The sequence below is a fragment of the Trachymyrmex cornetzi genome, unplaced genomic scaffold (assembly GCF_001594075.2).
Source record: "Trachymyrmex cornetzi isolate Tcor2-1 unplaced genomic scaffold, Tcor1.1 scaffold503, whole genome shotgun sequence".
NCBI lineage: Eukaryota > Metazoa > Arthropoda > Insecta > Hymenoptera > Formicidae > Trachymyrmex > Trachymyrmex cornetzi.
This window is the reverse complement of record NW_017299811.1, coordinates 709,311-724,342: the sequence shown is the minus strand read 5'-3', so window position 1 is coordinate 724,342 and position 15,032 is coordinate 709,311. Positions and strand designations below refer to the sequence as shown.

Below are 15,032 nucleotides of genomic sequence, written 5' to 3'. Positions count from 1 at the left end.
AAAATAGATGTAGAAGTTACTCGTTACCACAATATTCACAAGATGATTCAAGTGAAAAAGTTTTAATAATATCTCGATTTTTTATGCATACAGGTACTCACTAGAATTTTTTAAATTACTTATCGGATATTTTTTAAGTTTTTCACTAATTATTTAAATCAAAAGTGTTATTTGATATTTTAATTGGACTCGAATACAATTATTTTACATAATTTCAAATTTAACTGATATATAATATCTGAATTTATATCGCTTTACAGCCCGGTTGCATCACTAAGTTATAATATTTTTATAAAAGAAAACTCATTTTTCTTTCGATACAACTATACTTTGCATAAATTTAGCACAAATAAAACCTGAGTCATTAGTTTCAATGCCCCAATATAAGCAATATATTCAGTTAACAACGATCCATTGGGCTTTAATACTCAGGAAATATTTAAGCAGGAAAATCTGATGATATACATTCTTTAATCTAAGTTATATATTTAAAAAAGAAATTTTTAGCTATATACATACACACGCGCGCAAGTGATACCAAATAAAGTGCCTCCATAAGGTAATAAGAAAAATATTTGATATTTTTATAAAAGCAAACATATTTTCGTGTTTAGTATATAAGTTTTATAATACATTTGCTCGAAGATATACTTCAACAAAATGCGAGAATGCTTAATACTCTTCTCATATTATATATTATTATTATTATTATATTTTGTAGTTGGAGAATTTCGAATTCATACGTTAGAAATGATTTCAGAAATGCGTCTCGAAGTGCCGAAGAATTATTGTAGCAAATGTATATTAAGCTAATTGAATGTTGTAAACCCTTTCAGGGTAGGTTCCTGTATTGTCAATTAAATATAGTATTTTTCCGCGTATCTTGTGTGTGTACTTTTTATCCAAAACTAAATAACTTATACTAATTAAAAGTTACTAATATAAATTTTTAGAGATTTTATTTCTGAAAATAAATATTTTGAGATATTTATTCCATTGCAAATATAAAATTACAATTTATAGCGTTATATGTGCAGTGTATTTACATAATCAGTTGCAGAATCTTGTATAAATCATGTATCTAAATCAAAAATTTCCATAATATTCTAAGGATGACAGCTAATAAGAGCATCGTAAACGTCACTATTCCATATTTCGATGGGTTTTCGTAGGGTAATCTGGAAACAACGCCTTGCGGTAGAGGAGACCTCAGTGCCGGAGACACACCTTTACCGATCGGTTCTCCCTTCATAGAGAACTTCGTCGCTTCTATAATCCTTACGTCAATCATTTTTCCCATGTACTCCTGCTTCAGCGGAATCAACACCTGTTCGTAGAATTTGTTATGACCCACGTAATGCTGCTTATCATGCGATACCTCCGTTACTAGCACCTCCTGTATCAGCCCCACTTTGTGTCCGTATGGTTCGTACGACTGGAAGAATTTCGACAACTTCTTGGTTCTTGTTTTCACTTTTTGCGCAGGTACCTTCGGCATCCTAGCGGCGGGCGTGCCAGGTCGAGAGAAGAACTGATTGATAAAGAGACTTGGGAACTTGTACTTTTGACAGAGTGTCATCGTCTCTTCGAAATCCATCTCTGTTTCCGTGGGGAAACCGCAAATAATGTCTGTTGCGATAGTCAAACCAGGCACTCGCTCGCTCAGAAAGTTTACTACATGCTCGAATTCGGCACATGTATACTCCCGCTTCATGTCAGCTAATACCTGATCACTGCCGGACTGTACCGGAATATGTAGGAAGCTATAGACCTTAGGATGCCGTAGAATCTTGGCCATTTCATCCAGATGTTCCAAGATATATGGTGGATTGGTCATACCGACGCGCATCATGCAACCGTCAGGAATCACATCTACCAATTGCCACAGTAGTTTCGGCAAGCTAGTGCCAATGTCCCTTCCATAGGCACCTGTATCTTCCGATGTGAGCCACAACTCACATACACCCTCTTCGAAAGCTTGCTTGGCTCGTTCGACTATCTCTTCTGGAGGATAACTACCTAGTTCACCTCGTGCATGTTTTGTCTTGCAGTAGGTGCATTGATTCAAGCAGCCTGTGTTAATGGCTATAATCTCGATAAGCGGATTTCGGCGTACCTTTGGAAGATTCAGTGAAGCTCCGCCTGTCTTCTTACCAAGATCCTTCTTCTGCTGTAAGAACCTGACTGTATTTCCTTTCAAAGTTTCTTCCACAACTTCTACTACTCGATCAATTTGTTGTACTCCAATCACACTCAATCCTTGAAGGAAGGAAGATTTTGGAGCACCTTGTGGTACACATCTATAAGATACAAATAAAATGTTTAGAATCTTGACAGCTCTAAATAATTCTAAAAATTAGAAAGTTCACAGTACTGCTAAAATTCTATACTAATATTCAATTAAATACATGCAGATAACAGAATTTGCAAATAATGACATTACATTATAATGCATTATCAAATCCTTGTTCCATCATTACAGTTGCATAATTACATACCCAGCAACTACAACGTGCTTGCCAATTTTCTGTCCATACTCTATTTCATTCCTAAATTGATCTTCTGCAGGACTCTTCACAGTGCAAGAGTTCAAAAGCCACAAATCCGCTTTCAGTTTATCTTCGGTCAAGTTATAACCATACGACGCCAATTGACCGGCCATATATTCGGTGTCCGAACTATTGTGCGTGCATCCCCATGTTTTCACATAAATCGTTTGCGTACCGGGTATTATGCTTGACAAGATAGACGGCTGCGATGTTTCCTCTTGCAGCTGCTTCCTTCGCTTTGGTCGTATCGTGATATGTTTTCGCGAACTATATCTCTCCTTGGGCGTTATATCCTGGGATGCAATTAAATCCTCGATGTCCTCGATAATTTCCTCGCATGGAGCAGGCATGTTTGTTAAAGACAAAAATGATTTCTAAGAAATATTGTCCACTGTACTCGTAAAACGTGTCATCTCAACAATTTGAGGTTAAGTGCACACGTTACCGAATTAACACATCCAGTATAAATTGTCTTGAAATTATCGGAAAATTGTAACAAATAGCAAGAATCTCTTATCATTAACTGTTCAACTGTTATTTATACCTATTTTAAATGTAAATGCACAGGTTTTTAAGAATAGAATTAAAATAGATTAGGGTTAGGTATAAAGTTTTTTTTACATAAGGTGCCATCTAGAGATATTTTCATTAAATATCTAAAGAAAAATTGAGATTTTATCGTTAATTGATAAAATATATTTAAAAAAGTGTTTGTACTAATTAAATCTCCCCTAGGAATTTTTTGAAATTAATTTAAAAAAATTTTGAACAATTAATGCAGTATGACTATATATATTCGCCTCATATTTTATTAATTTTAAAAAAACATAAATTTCTAAGACTATCTAAAATATTCTAAAATATCAATTGAAAAGCGTATCAATAATTTTCACTTACAGAACAGAACTACAATATTTTTCGAATCGACCAATATCTGTTTCAATCAATGTAAATTAAATTAATCTTGGTTTAATTTATATTTATTTATTTTTTTATTTAATTTTTAAATAAGTAGAATTAGAGAAAATAAATATTATATTAAACCAAGATTAAAGTTACATTATTGTTGTTAGATTGATAGAAATAAATAAAAAAACTTCTTAAAATTTCGAAAACATTTTACGAAATTATTAGAAAGATATCCATAAGACATTTTGAGTTGCTTTACATCTCAATTTATGACATTTAAAACGTTTTATTTCAGATTTCTTTTAGATATATGTACGTTATATTTAAATGTCAATTTATATATATAAATGTTTATGTCATTTTTATTTATATTAAATTATAATGAATAAAACAATAATGTAGTCACACATACTCTTATCTATAGATTCGATGAGAGCATGTAATTTTTTAAAAAGCTACTGAATTAAATTAATTAAAATTTAATAATTATAAATACAAACGAAAACAAAAGTTATTGACGATAAAATTGCACAGTAAAATTGGTATATAATATATGTATAATGCGATAAAAGATTGTTACATGGGAGAATTACATTTTACTGACCACGAGTATGACTACGATTATATCGCTCAAAAGGCTATCTCTACGAGATACCCGAGAGAAAATGTAAATTATATAAGTGAACGTATTTTATATATAATTATATATATAATTGTATATAAAATATATCAAATTTTTATGTAATTATGAAACACTTTTTTCCAGATATCTACAAGATTCAGTTATAAAATTTTTATAATTATCTCAAGTGTATATTTTAGATTTTTTATAGAAAATAATAAAAAGAGTATATATTTGTTATCTGTAAAAATAAATTGTAGTACAATCTTCTTAAAAAATATTACTATGTAAGATTTGATATAAGATTTGATATAATTCACATAAATCTATATTATCTATAATTTTCTATGTTGGCAAGAAAACAAAAAATACTATCCGTTTAATTATTATATTTAATTGTTAGACATACATTCAAATTAAAGATTCAGAAAAACAAAAACGCAAACAAGTTATTCTCGTAACTGTTTTTGTTGTCCGTGACGAATGTGTCTTATTATGCCCGACTTTCATACTTGTACGATCAGTGTGGATCAGTTCGTTGGAGATCATCGTTGAGTTTCGTGGAGAAAATAACAATTTCCTAACCACTTTCTATTAATTTTCATATTAGTAAATTTTGATTTTTAAGCATTAGTCATATCTGGTATATATAACGCATTTGGATTAAGCAGGTTTGATTTATTTGTTTCTTTTATAATGAATAATTTTTTAATTTGAAATCTTTTGAGAATTGAATATATACGTTTGATTATAGATACATATAATAGGTGTATATATATATATTCCTGATGATTTTATAATTAGCATTTATGCTCCGTTAAAAAAAAATCCATAATATTTGTATTGAATCATATCAGAATCTTTTTTTAACTGAATATTTTAGAGAGAAAGAAGGAAAGAGAGAATTACGAATTAAGCTATCTCGTTTTTTAAATTCTAAATCAATATAATTCACAGATTCATATATAGGAATGTGCAATCTATATTTATTATGTCCATGTATTTGATACATGATCTTGTATTATGATTATAACAATAATTAAGTGTCTCTATATTTATATTTTTATTAAATAATTTTAATACATATCCAAATCTTATATACTGCTATATACCTATTATTAAAATTTATTTATATTGTTGTTTAATACTTGTACATAATAGAATTAATATTAAAAATAACATTATCCTTTCAAAGTATATGTATATAGATATATGTGTATATCAGATTAATGACGATGCTTATTTACGAAATAATTATTTATCTGTATGTGTGTGTGTGTGTGTGCTCCATACAAAATAATTATTTCTTAAATATTATGTTATTGTTAATATGGTTTTTATATATATAATGTTTAAATACATTGAGTGTAACGGCAATTGTCAAAGAGAATTATATTGTTGGTATATTCTTGTTTCGTGTATATAATTATCCACACACATATACACACACACATACATATACATATTTTTTTTCTCGAAAGGATCTGAAATATAGGATTACGAATATTTAATAGATAATTTTAATTATTTATGATTAAATTCTATTGTTATATATATGCGTGTGTGTATTATATATATATCTAAAAAAAAAGGATAGCATTATTATCTATAAGAGAATATTAGCAGTTCAAATTATGAGAGATCTGTTTGCATATAGTCATTATGTGGAGGATAATAGTGTTGTGGACTGTGATCGTGAGCCTGGTTACCAGTGACATGGTTAGCTATGAAGGTTACAAAGTCTTCAGCCTTTACCCGTCTATTAATAGGCAACTGAAAGTACTTCAATTGTCCATGCAACAAGTAAATAGATCATTTTAATAAAAATAAAGATATGAACAATTTATATGCAAATTTTTTGTCTAATAAATCGATAATAAACTAATTGATTTTATTAATGTTCAAAATAGCACAAATTTTAGCACATTTATGTTATCCGAGATAAATAAAGTTAATTTGTTAGATATTTAAAATAACTTATGAATAAATGTCATGACATTAAGAATAGAACAAAGAAATACGTAGATATCAATTAGTTTAAAATTAAATTTTAGTCAAATGAAATTGTGAATTAAATCTTATTTTACAGTTCAACAACTGGTTCTGGAAACAACCAAGTAAGATAGACGAAGAAGTTCAAATTTTGGTACCTCCGAATCAGCTCCAGAGTTTTTATGAAATTGTAGACATTATGAGGATAACCGTTAAAATAAAAATTGACAATGTCCAAAAACTAATTAACAATACGATACCTCAGAATCAATCACAGGGCTTTGATTTTCAAAGCTATCATACTCTTGAAGAAATCTACGAGTATCTGGAAGAGCTGGCTAAGAAGTATCCCAACAAAGTACAGGTCGTTGTGGGCGGCAAAACATATGAAGGACGCCAAATTAAGGGCGTTAAGATAACTAATCGTGAAAACAGTCCTGGAATCTTCATCGAAGGTGGCATACATGCTAGGGAATGGATTTCTCCGGCAACTGCCATGTACATTTTGCATCAATTATTATTTAGTAATGATACGAATGTAAGATATGTAGCTGACAATCATAATTGGTTTATTTTCCCAATATTTAATCCTGACGGATATGCATTTACATTTAATAAGACTCATGGGGTAAGATTTTTTTGCACATCATCTAATATTGTTATTTTAATTACAAATTAAAATTATCTATACAAGTGAACCATCTTTAATGATTTTCAGGATCGATTATGGAGCAAATCTCGCAAACCGTACAGTCCTTACTGCATTGGAGCAAATCTCAATAGAAACTGGGATTTTCGATGGAATAGTAAGTATTTAGTGTGAATAGAGAAGATTATAATAAATAATAGAAAAGAGTTATCGAAAATTAAAATTATTTTGGAAGCTTGAAAAGCTTATAATATTGAGATTCATTCGACGTAACATTGTAACTTTACGTCCTCAGGTTCTGATGTCAGCAAAAATTCTTGCAGTGATACTTATCCTGGGAATAAAGCATTCTCAGAAATAGAAACGAAAACTATGTCTGAATATATAAAATCCGTGAACGACCAATTGTACGCTTATATCGCGTTCCATAGTTACGGCCAACTATTAATGATTCCTTATGGTTATACAAATGCTCATATCTTCAACTATGATCATTTGGTAAAAAATTTTATTAGTAAAGAAATATTGTCTTTGAAATATATATATTTGTGATAAAAGGGAAATATTGTTTTAAAATATTTTCATGGTTGTATATGATTTTTTGCATTAAACACACATTCTAGTTGTTCACTTTTTAATAACTTGTAGTGCTATGTCTGTGTTTATATTTCCACATTTAATGTGATAATTAAATTCTATAATAGGGATTAATGTAATGTTTGCAATTTCAGCATAATATCAGCTTGAAAGGAATCAAAGCTCTTAGACAGAAATATAACACTGTGTATAGAACCGGAAATATTGGCGAGCTTTTTAGCAGTATGTGAATACTTTAATTTATATCTAACGAATAATTTATCGCGTTTAAAAATTATCTTATAATTGTTTCTTCATAACAGTATTAACAAAAATAACTTTACAATAATGTTTTATTTTTTCTTTGTATTCAAGGTATTTTAGAACCTCAGACAAATTTCAGATAATGGTAGATCTCATAAAAAAAAAGCTTTTATTAAAGTGCTTGTGTTCTTCGACATATTTTTAAGAAGATATTTATCCTCGTTTGAATTGATTATGACTTATGAGATACGGAATCGATCGCGTGGCAGCATTGCGCGTGTTGTCTGACAATACTATAGTCCAAGTTTTTACTTTATTTGCCTTTTTGTAAAAACGGAATCAAAAAACATAAACTTATCAGATGTCATATACGATCAGATGAATAGCTTCTTAAAGATATATGTCGGAGAATCTGAGTTCCTTAAACAAAGTTGATTCTTTTGATTGAGATCTACCATTTCCTGAAGTTTGTGTTTGAGATTCTTGTTTGAGAAACACCTTGTATACATACATATATGTATATATGTGTATATATGTGTATATATGTAAAATTAACATATACTTGTTATATTGTTTTATTAAATTAAATTAAATTATATTGCTTCTTATAACTAATATAAAATATAATCGTTCCTAGATTTGCCGAGCGGTCTTAGTGTAGATTACATGGCAGGTGTTTTAAATAAATCCGTCGTCTATCTCTACAAATTGCGCGATAAGAATGAATACGGCTTCTTGTTACCACCTGAGTACATCATTCCGACTGGAGAGGAGACTCTAGACTCTCTTGTAGCTATGTTTAACTAATCATTTCATCTTGACTACGCTAAAAATAATTAAATTTGTATAATTTATTATCATCGATTACATATTTTTATTTGATAAATATCGAATATTACATTTTCATGTAATATATGAATGAATAATGTCAAATAGACTTTGATTAATACTTGTACTTATTACTAAATTTCTAATTTTCTATGCTTTTGTCATTATTATTAGTAAAATAGATCGAATCTTATAAAATTCGATCTATTTTTTTATAATATTGCTTCTTGACATTTTTTATTAGAATTATTTATTGTACATAATTCTTAATTTATTTACTTTAGTACTTTCAATAATACAATATTTACAATAATAATTTTTGTTTAAATCAACATATACATAAACTGTTTCTGTTTGCAATAAATTAGAAATGTCTTCTTTGTACAATAATTTGCAAATTATTTATATAGATGTAATGGTGTGTAATTATTATCTTTAAGAAGATAATAGAATAGTTTGGTTATATATATAAAAATAAACTTGTATTAATAATTACCAATAATATTAGATATTTAACGATCCAGTTATCAATTTTATACATAGATAATAAATTGTAAATTAAAATGTATAAAACCACAAATAAAATTAAAATTATGTGTTTATATAATTTTTTAATTAATATAATTGTATTCTAATTATAATCAAAATACACAATTCAAACCCGTTTACAGGTTATATTCTGAAAAGCACTAACATTCTTAACGTGACAATAAATATCATAAACCTATTTTCTTGAAAGTTATTATTTTCGTATTTTTTACGAATATATATATAAAACTGAAAATATTAAATCTCTGATTGATAACTCATCAATTTTATTGCATTTTTTATTTAGACATTTATTCGTGCTACGAGTATTTTATTGTATTCATAATAAAGAGACAATTGAGCAGTGAAAAAGAATGATATTTAAACTTGCAAGATTTCATGTAAATTGCATAATCTACATAATTAAATTTACATCTGTTGATATTGACAAAAGTACAAAGAATATTTTTTTAACTCGTTATACATTACTTAATTGTTAAACACATTAATACTAAGGATTTCGGAGAGAAAAAATAAGACTATTTAAAATTTAACGAAAAAGAGAGACAGAGAGGAGCATAAAACCACTGCACGGCGCGGGTTCTTTTTTGTGATATTTAATATATTACAACGGTTCTGATTTAACTTAGACGTTTCGGCCAATATCTGGACATCTTCAGTAAATATACAAATAAAACCGCATTAGTAACATAAATTTAAAAATAAAATTCGCTGTCATATATTTAGTTAAAAATCACGCTCCCTTTCATCTTGCTCGTGAGCATCTTAATACGTAATTGATGAAACAATTGAAATGTTTCGAATTGAGTAGAACAAGAATTTCCAGATTCTAATGTAAAATGAATATGGTATTATTAATGTATTTTAATTTAATTATTGAGACGTTATTATTGAGAAGTTACAATTTGTTATCTGTTTTTAGAGCAATTCGGTGGATTTTGTGCGTCATCGTAGGCAATGTCACAAGAACATTTTAAACACAAACAGGTTATTTACGTACATATATTTTTGTTTTGTAACATTATCCGTGATTAACATGTCTTTTGCTCGGTTTATATACTTGTATGATCAGTTTAGATCGTTGAAGTGCGGAACAGTTCACTGATCCATTTGATTGTCTTATTGATTTGTGTCCGGCTAGATTTTAACTTACAGGCATAAGTTATTTCAAGTCTAACGCAATATTTATTTAGATTAAGCAGGTTTGATTAATTTTTTTTATCTAATAAATATTCTTAATTTGAGTTCTTTTGAGAGAGTTAAATGTAGATATGTTTGATACTGTCGTGCATTGTGATTACATCGACAATATTATAAATACCTGTATTTATTTTTATTAAATAATTATAATACATGTCGATATACAAATCTTAATAATGTATTCTGTTATATATTATTAAAATTATTGTTGGCTAATATTAAATATATGTATACTTATATATATAATATTAAGAAATAATATAATTTTCTCAAAATATATATATCAAATAAATGGTGATGCATATTCATGAATCAATTTAACAATTATTTCTTTACTTTATAACAAAGATATAATATTTTCTCAGATATGCTATTGTAGATGTGATTTTTATGTAATGTTTTAATAATAATTATTATTATGAATGAAAAGATAACCGTAAGACAGAAATGTTTTTTTGTGCATATACAAGTGTATCGATTTTTTTGTAAAGAGTTAAATGTGTAGATATTATATGAATATTTAATAAAAATAATTGTTTGTGATTAATCATATCTCAAACATGATATATAATATTATAATCGAAAAAAATAATCACTACATAAATTATGAGAAATCTGTTCGTATATAGTCATCATGTGGAAGATAATAGCGTTGTGTACTATGGGCATAGCTGCCGATAATGTTATTAACGATATGACTTCTTACGAGAATTACAAAGTCTTCAGGATTCGGCCGGATAAATACCTGCAGTTGGAAGTACTTCAAGCTTTGAAAAACTCGAACGAAGTAAATATACTATTTAAATAAAAATAAAGATATGAATAATTTGTATGCAGAGATTTTTTTCTTTTAATAGAAAATTAGTTTCACACTAATTGATTTTGTTAGTCAATATTCAAAATATAAAGGAAGAAAATCAGTCGTTTTTAGGTCAACTTAGAATTTTAAAAAAATGATTATATTTTGTATTGTATGAGTATTAGGAATATCAACAATAACCATTAAGAGAAAAAAACTTGATCCATATAAAACCATAAGTAATAAATAGTCTAGATATAGATGCCACTATGATACCTAAGCTCTTTTCAATGAATGTTCTAATAAAACATTTTTATTCGTTATATTGCTACTTTAATAATTATATTAATGTTATTTTAGAGACTAAAATATTTATCATATTCAAAATAAAGATTAACATATCTCAGTAAAAAAAATTAATTTTCGGTTACTTATGTGTACTCATAACAAGTAGGTGATTACTTGTAGTTGCTTACACATCTACACAGCCTACATTATCAAGATGATTGTTGTAGAGGTTTTAATATTTTTTGTTTTATTTTTTTATTTTGCTTTTTAATTACATTTTTTATTTTTAAATTTAATTTTAAATTTTTTGCTATGTTAAATACTACGAACGTAACTTTTAAGCATCTTCTGATGATAATTGCTTAGAATTCGATGGTTTTAAGACTTAAATATCATGGTGGTATACCTTATAAACTAATAACTAATTATGACTTTACACGGATCGTTTATTTCCCATCTAATGGTTATTTTTATTCTCAATGCAAAAGAAGTTGTTTTTTGAAAATCCTGATTCAAGCCAAAAAAAGGCGTTATTGACCTTTCTCTTCATATATTCTATACATTTATTCGAAATAATGGAATCAGTTTCATAGATATTCAAATAACTTATAAATAAAGTGTTACGAAATCAAGAATAGAATTAAGAAATATGTATATATTTTCTCAATAAGTTTTTTTAAGATTAAATTTCAGTTAAGCAAAATTGCGAAATTGAACCTTATTTACAGTTCCGTTATTGGCAAGAACCAATTGGGTTAGGCAAAGAAGTGCATATTCTGGTACCTCCGCACAAACTCACGCATTTCTATGAAATTATGAACGATTATAACATGTTCCATATACTCCAAATTCGTAATGTTCAAGAACTAATCAACAATACAATGTCCCAGAGTCAATCACAGAACTTTGATTTTAATAGCTATCATACTCTTGAAAAAATCTACGATAATTTAGACGAACTGGCCAAGAGATATCCCGGTCAAGTGCAGGTTATCGTGGGTGGCAGATCATACGAAGGACGCGAGATCAAAGGCGTAAAAGTCTCAATGTCTAATAAAACGAGACCCGGAATTTTCATCGAGGGCGGTATACATGCCAGGGAATGGATTTCGCCGGCAACTGTTATGTACATTTTGCATCAATTATTATTTAGTAATGATACGAATGTAAGATATGTAGCTGACAATCATAATTGGTTTATTTTCCCAATATTCAATCCTGACGGATATGTGTACTCGTTTACTAAGGTAAAATTTATTTCACACGGTGTTATCTAATATATATTATTTAATTTTAATTGTACATTGAAACTTTACATAAGTGGACCTTTTTTAATAATTTTCAGGATCGATTATGGACGAAAAATCGCCAACCGTCTAGTTCTTTCTGTACTGGATCGAATCTTAATAGAAATTGGAAATTTCAATGGAGTAGTAAGTATTTAGCAAATAGAAAAAAATAAATAAGTAATAAAAAGTGTTATATCTAAAGTTCATATTTTGAGACAATGTTCTGAAAATCGTTCACCTCTGATTTTGATGAAACTTTGTAAAAAAGCTTTATTTTGGATTAAAATAAAAGCTCTTAAAGGGATTTTGGCGATTTTTATGTCAAAGCCATTTTTTAAGATAAAATAATATAAAATTAGCAAAGTCTTTGTAGTAATGACAAAATTACCGATTTCATTGACTTTAAAGTATGAAGGAACAGCATTGAACATTTTCAAATTAAGATAAAATGTGAATCCGTGTAATTATATAGATCTCGTTTCATATTGTAAGCAAGACGTGGAACAAATTTCGTTTCTCGTGGAAAGTATATGCGAAACAGATTATTTTACCCCCTCTCCTACGTAGAGGTTGTATTTGAAAGGTGTATGTAATTTAACCCGAACCAAATTTTAATTTCCAATCGGAAATGGATTTGCGGGAAAAAATAGAAACCCTTATGTGGAACTGAACAATTATATTATAGGTCTCACTTCGCACTATAAGTAGGGAGTGGATGTCGCTTTATGTGAAAAATTGGAACCCATGGACCTTTCTTCCCCTAATATATTTCAAGGTCATTAAAATCGGCGATTTGATCAGTATAATTATACATTGTTTTTATTATTTTATCTTTAAAAAAATGGCTTTGTCTTAGGAGTCGTCAGAAAACCTTTTAAGAGCTTTGATTTTTTAATTCAAAATTTTTTACAAACCTTTGTCGAAATCGGAAGTGAACGATTTTTGAGACATCACCCATATTTTAGGAGCTTCAAAAAGCTTGTAAAATTAAAATTTATCTAATGTATTGCAATTTGATATTCTCAGCTGCTGGCGTCAGCAACGATCCTTGCAGCGAAGTTTATCCTGGAGGAAGGCCATTCTCAGAACCAGAAACGAGCTACATGTCTCATTATATAAGATCTAACCATTTTTACGCGTACATCTCGTTCCACAGCTATGGGCAGCAATTGCTGTATCCTTGCAGTTATTTAAATGTCCCCCACTATGTAATATTGGTAAAAAAACTTTATTAAAAAAGAATATTATCCTTGAAATATCGCTGTAAAAAGGAAATAAAATTATAGAATTATAGAATAGATTTTCATGGGTTTACATAACTTCTTTGTATTAAACAAGTTTAAAAAGTTGTTCGTTTCCTAATAATTTATAGTGTTATATTATTCGCATATTTAATAATATAATTAAATATTACAGTAGAAATTAATATAAAATATTTATGATTTCAGTATCAGATCAACTCGATAGCAATTGAAGCTCTTAAAAAGGAATACAATACTCAATATGAGACCGGATGTATTACCAAGTTCCAACGTAAGAACACTTAATTGTTTAGTATAATTTATCTTGCAATAAGACTTTTTCTCGTTTTCTAATTCATAATAATAATATTTATAAAAATCAGTATAACGTTTAATTCTTTTTTCTTTTTAAATATATGTATATTTAGATACACTTGAAACAAAATTTTATTTTATTTTTTTTTTATTAAATTACAAGATACGCTGCTTCTTATAACTAATATAAAATAATTTCTAGTTTTATCGGGTGGTCTTAGTACAGATTACGTCGCAAATGTTGTCGGCATACCCTTTGTATACCTCTACAAATTGCATGATAAAAATGAATATGGCTTCTTGTTACCATCCAAGCAAATCATTCCGACTGGAAAGGAAACTTTTGACTTTTTTATAGCTATATGTAATGAGACATTGTCATATTATTATAATTTGCCAAATGCAACTGATTCTTGAAACGTTAAATTTTTATAATTTATTGTTTCTTTGTTATATATTTTTATTTAATACATGACAATTAATATTACATTTACAAGTAATCCATCAAATAATAACAAATAGATTTCGATTTGTTTTTAATTATGTAAGATGTTTTAAATTTTCTGTGTTTTTGTTGTTTATATCATCGACATTACTTATATATATGTATATATTCTATACAAAAAAGCCCGATTACCTTTTACAATATTGCTTTTTGACATTTATTAGTAGAATTAATTATTAAATAAAATTTTCAATTTATTTATTTTAATATATACAACTTTTGTTGAAATCAATTACTTTTAATAAATAATTTCTGTTTATAATAGATTATAAAGAATGCTGATGATTTCATAATAAGACTAAACTATTTAGATCAATATAACAATATTTAAGAATTATTATTTTTAAGAGAATATTCTGTTTATATATAAACATAAATTATAATAATAGAAAATTGCATAATTGACATTTAATGATCCGTCTGTTAAATACAACAACTGATATATATTGCTTATACA

At 27.8% G+C, this 15,032-nt stretch overlaps 3 protein-coding genes across 3 annotated transcripts; 2 read left to right on the top strand and 1 right to left on the bottom strand.

Annotated features, from left to right (window-relative positions):
- Positions 1–1,028: 1,028 nt before the first annotated feature.
- LOC108765617 (threonylcarbamoyladenosine tRNA methylthiotransferase) lies at positions 1,029–3,028 on the bottom strand. The gene is made up of 2 exons (XM_018514410.1): positions 2,499–3,028; positions 1,029–2,300 (listed from the first exon to the last, which is right to left on the bottom strand). Exons 1-2 carry the CDS (start codon positions 2,897–2,899, stop codon positions 1,082–1,084), a joined length of 1,620 nt encoding a protein of 539 aa, XP_018369912.1. The 5' UTR covers positions 2,900–3,028; the 3' UTR covers positions 1,029–1,081.
- A 2,714-nt stretch (positions 3,029–5,742) lies between these two features.
- On the top strand, positions 5,743–8,368 carry LOC108765608 (zinc carboxypeptidase-like). The gene is made up of 6 exons (XM_018514398.1): positions 5,743–5,883; positions 6,170–6,700; positions 6,791–6,878; positions 7,017–7,219; positions 7,453–7,540; positions 8,199–8,368. Exons 1-6 carry the CDS (start codon positions 5,743–5,745, stop codon positions 8,366–8,368), a joined length of 1,221 nt encoding a protein of 406 aa, XP_018369900.1.
- A 2,404-nt stretch (positions 8,369–10,772) lies between these two features.
- LOC108765607 (zinc carboxypeptidase-like) lies at positions 10,773–14,487 on the top strand. The gene is made up of 6 exons (XM_018514396.1): positions 10,773–10,925; positions 11,954–12,472; positions 12,571–12,658; positions 13,541–13,731; positions 13,963–14,047; positions 14,273–14,487. The coding sequence occupies exons 1-6, from the start codon at positions 10,773–10,775 to the stop codon at positions 14,485–14,487; spliced, it is 1,251 nt and encodes a 416-aa protein (XP_018369898.1).
- The last annotated feature ends 545 nt before the right edge of the window (positions 14,488–15,032 follow it).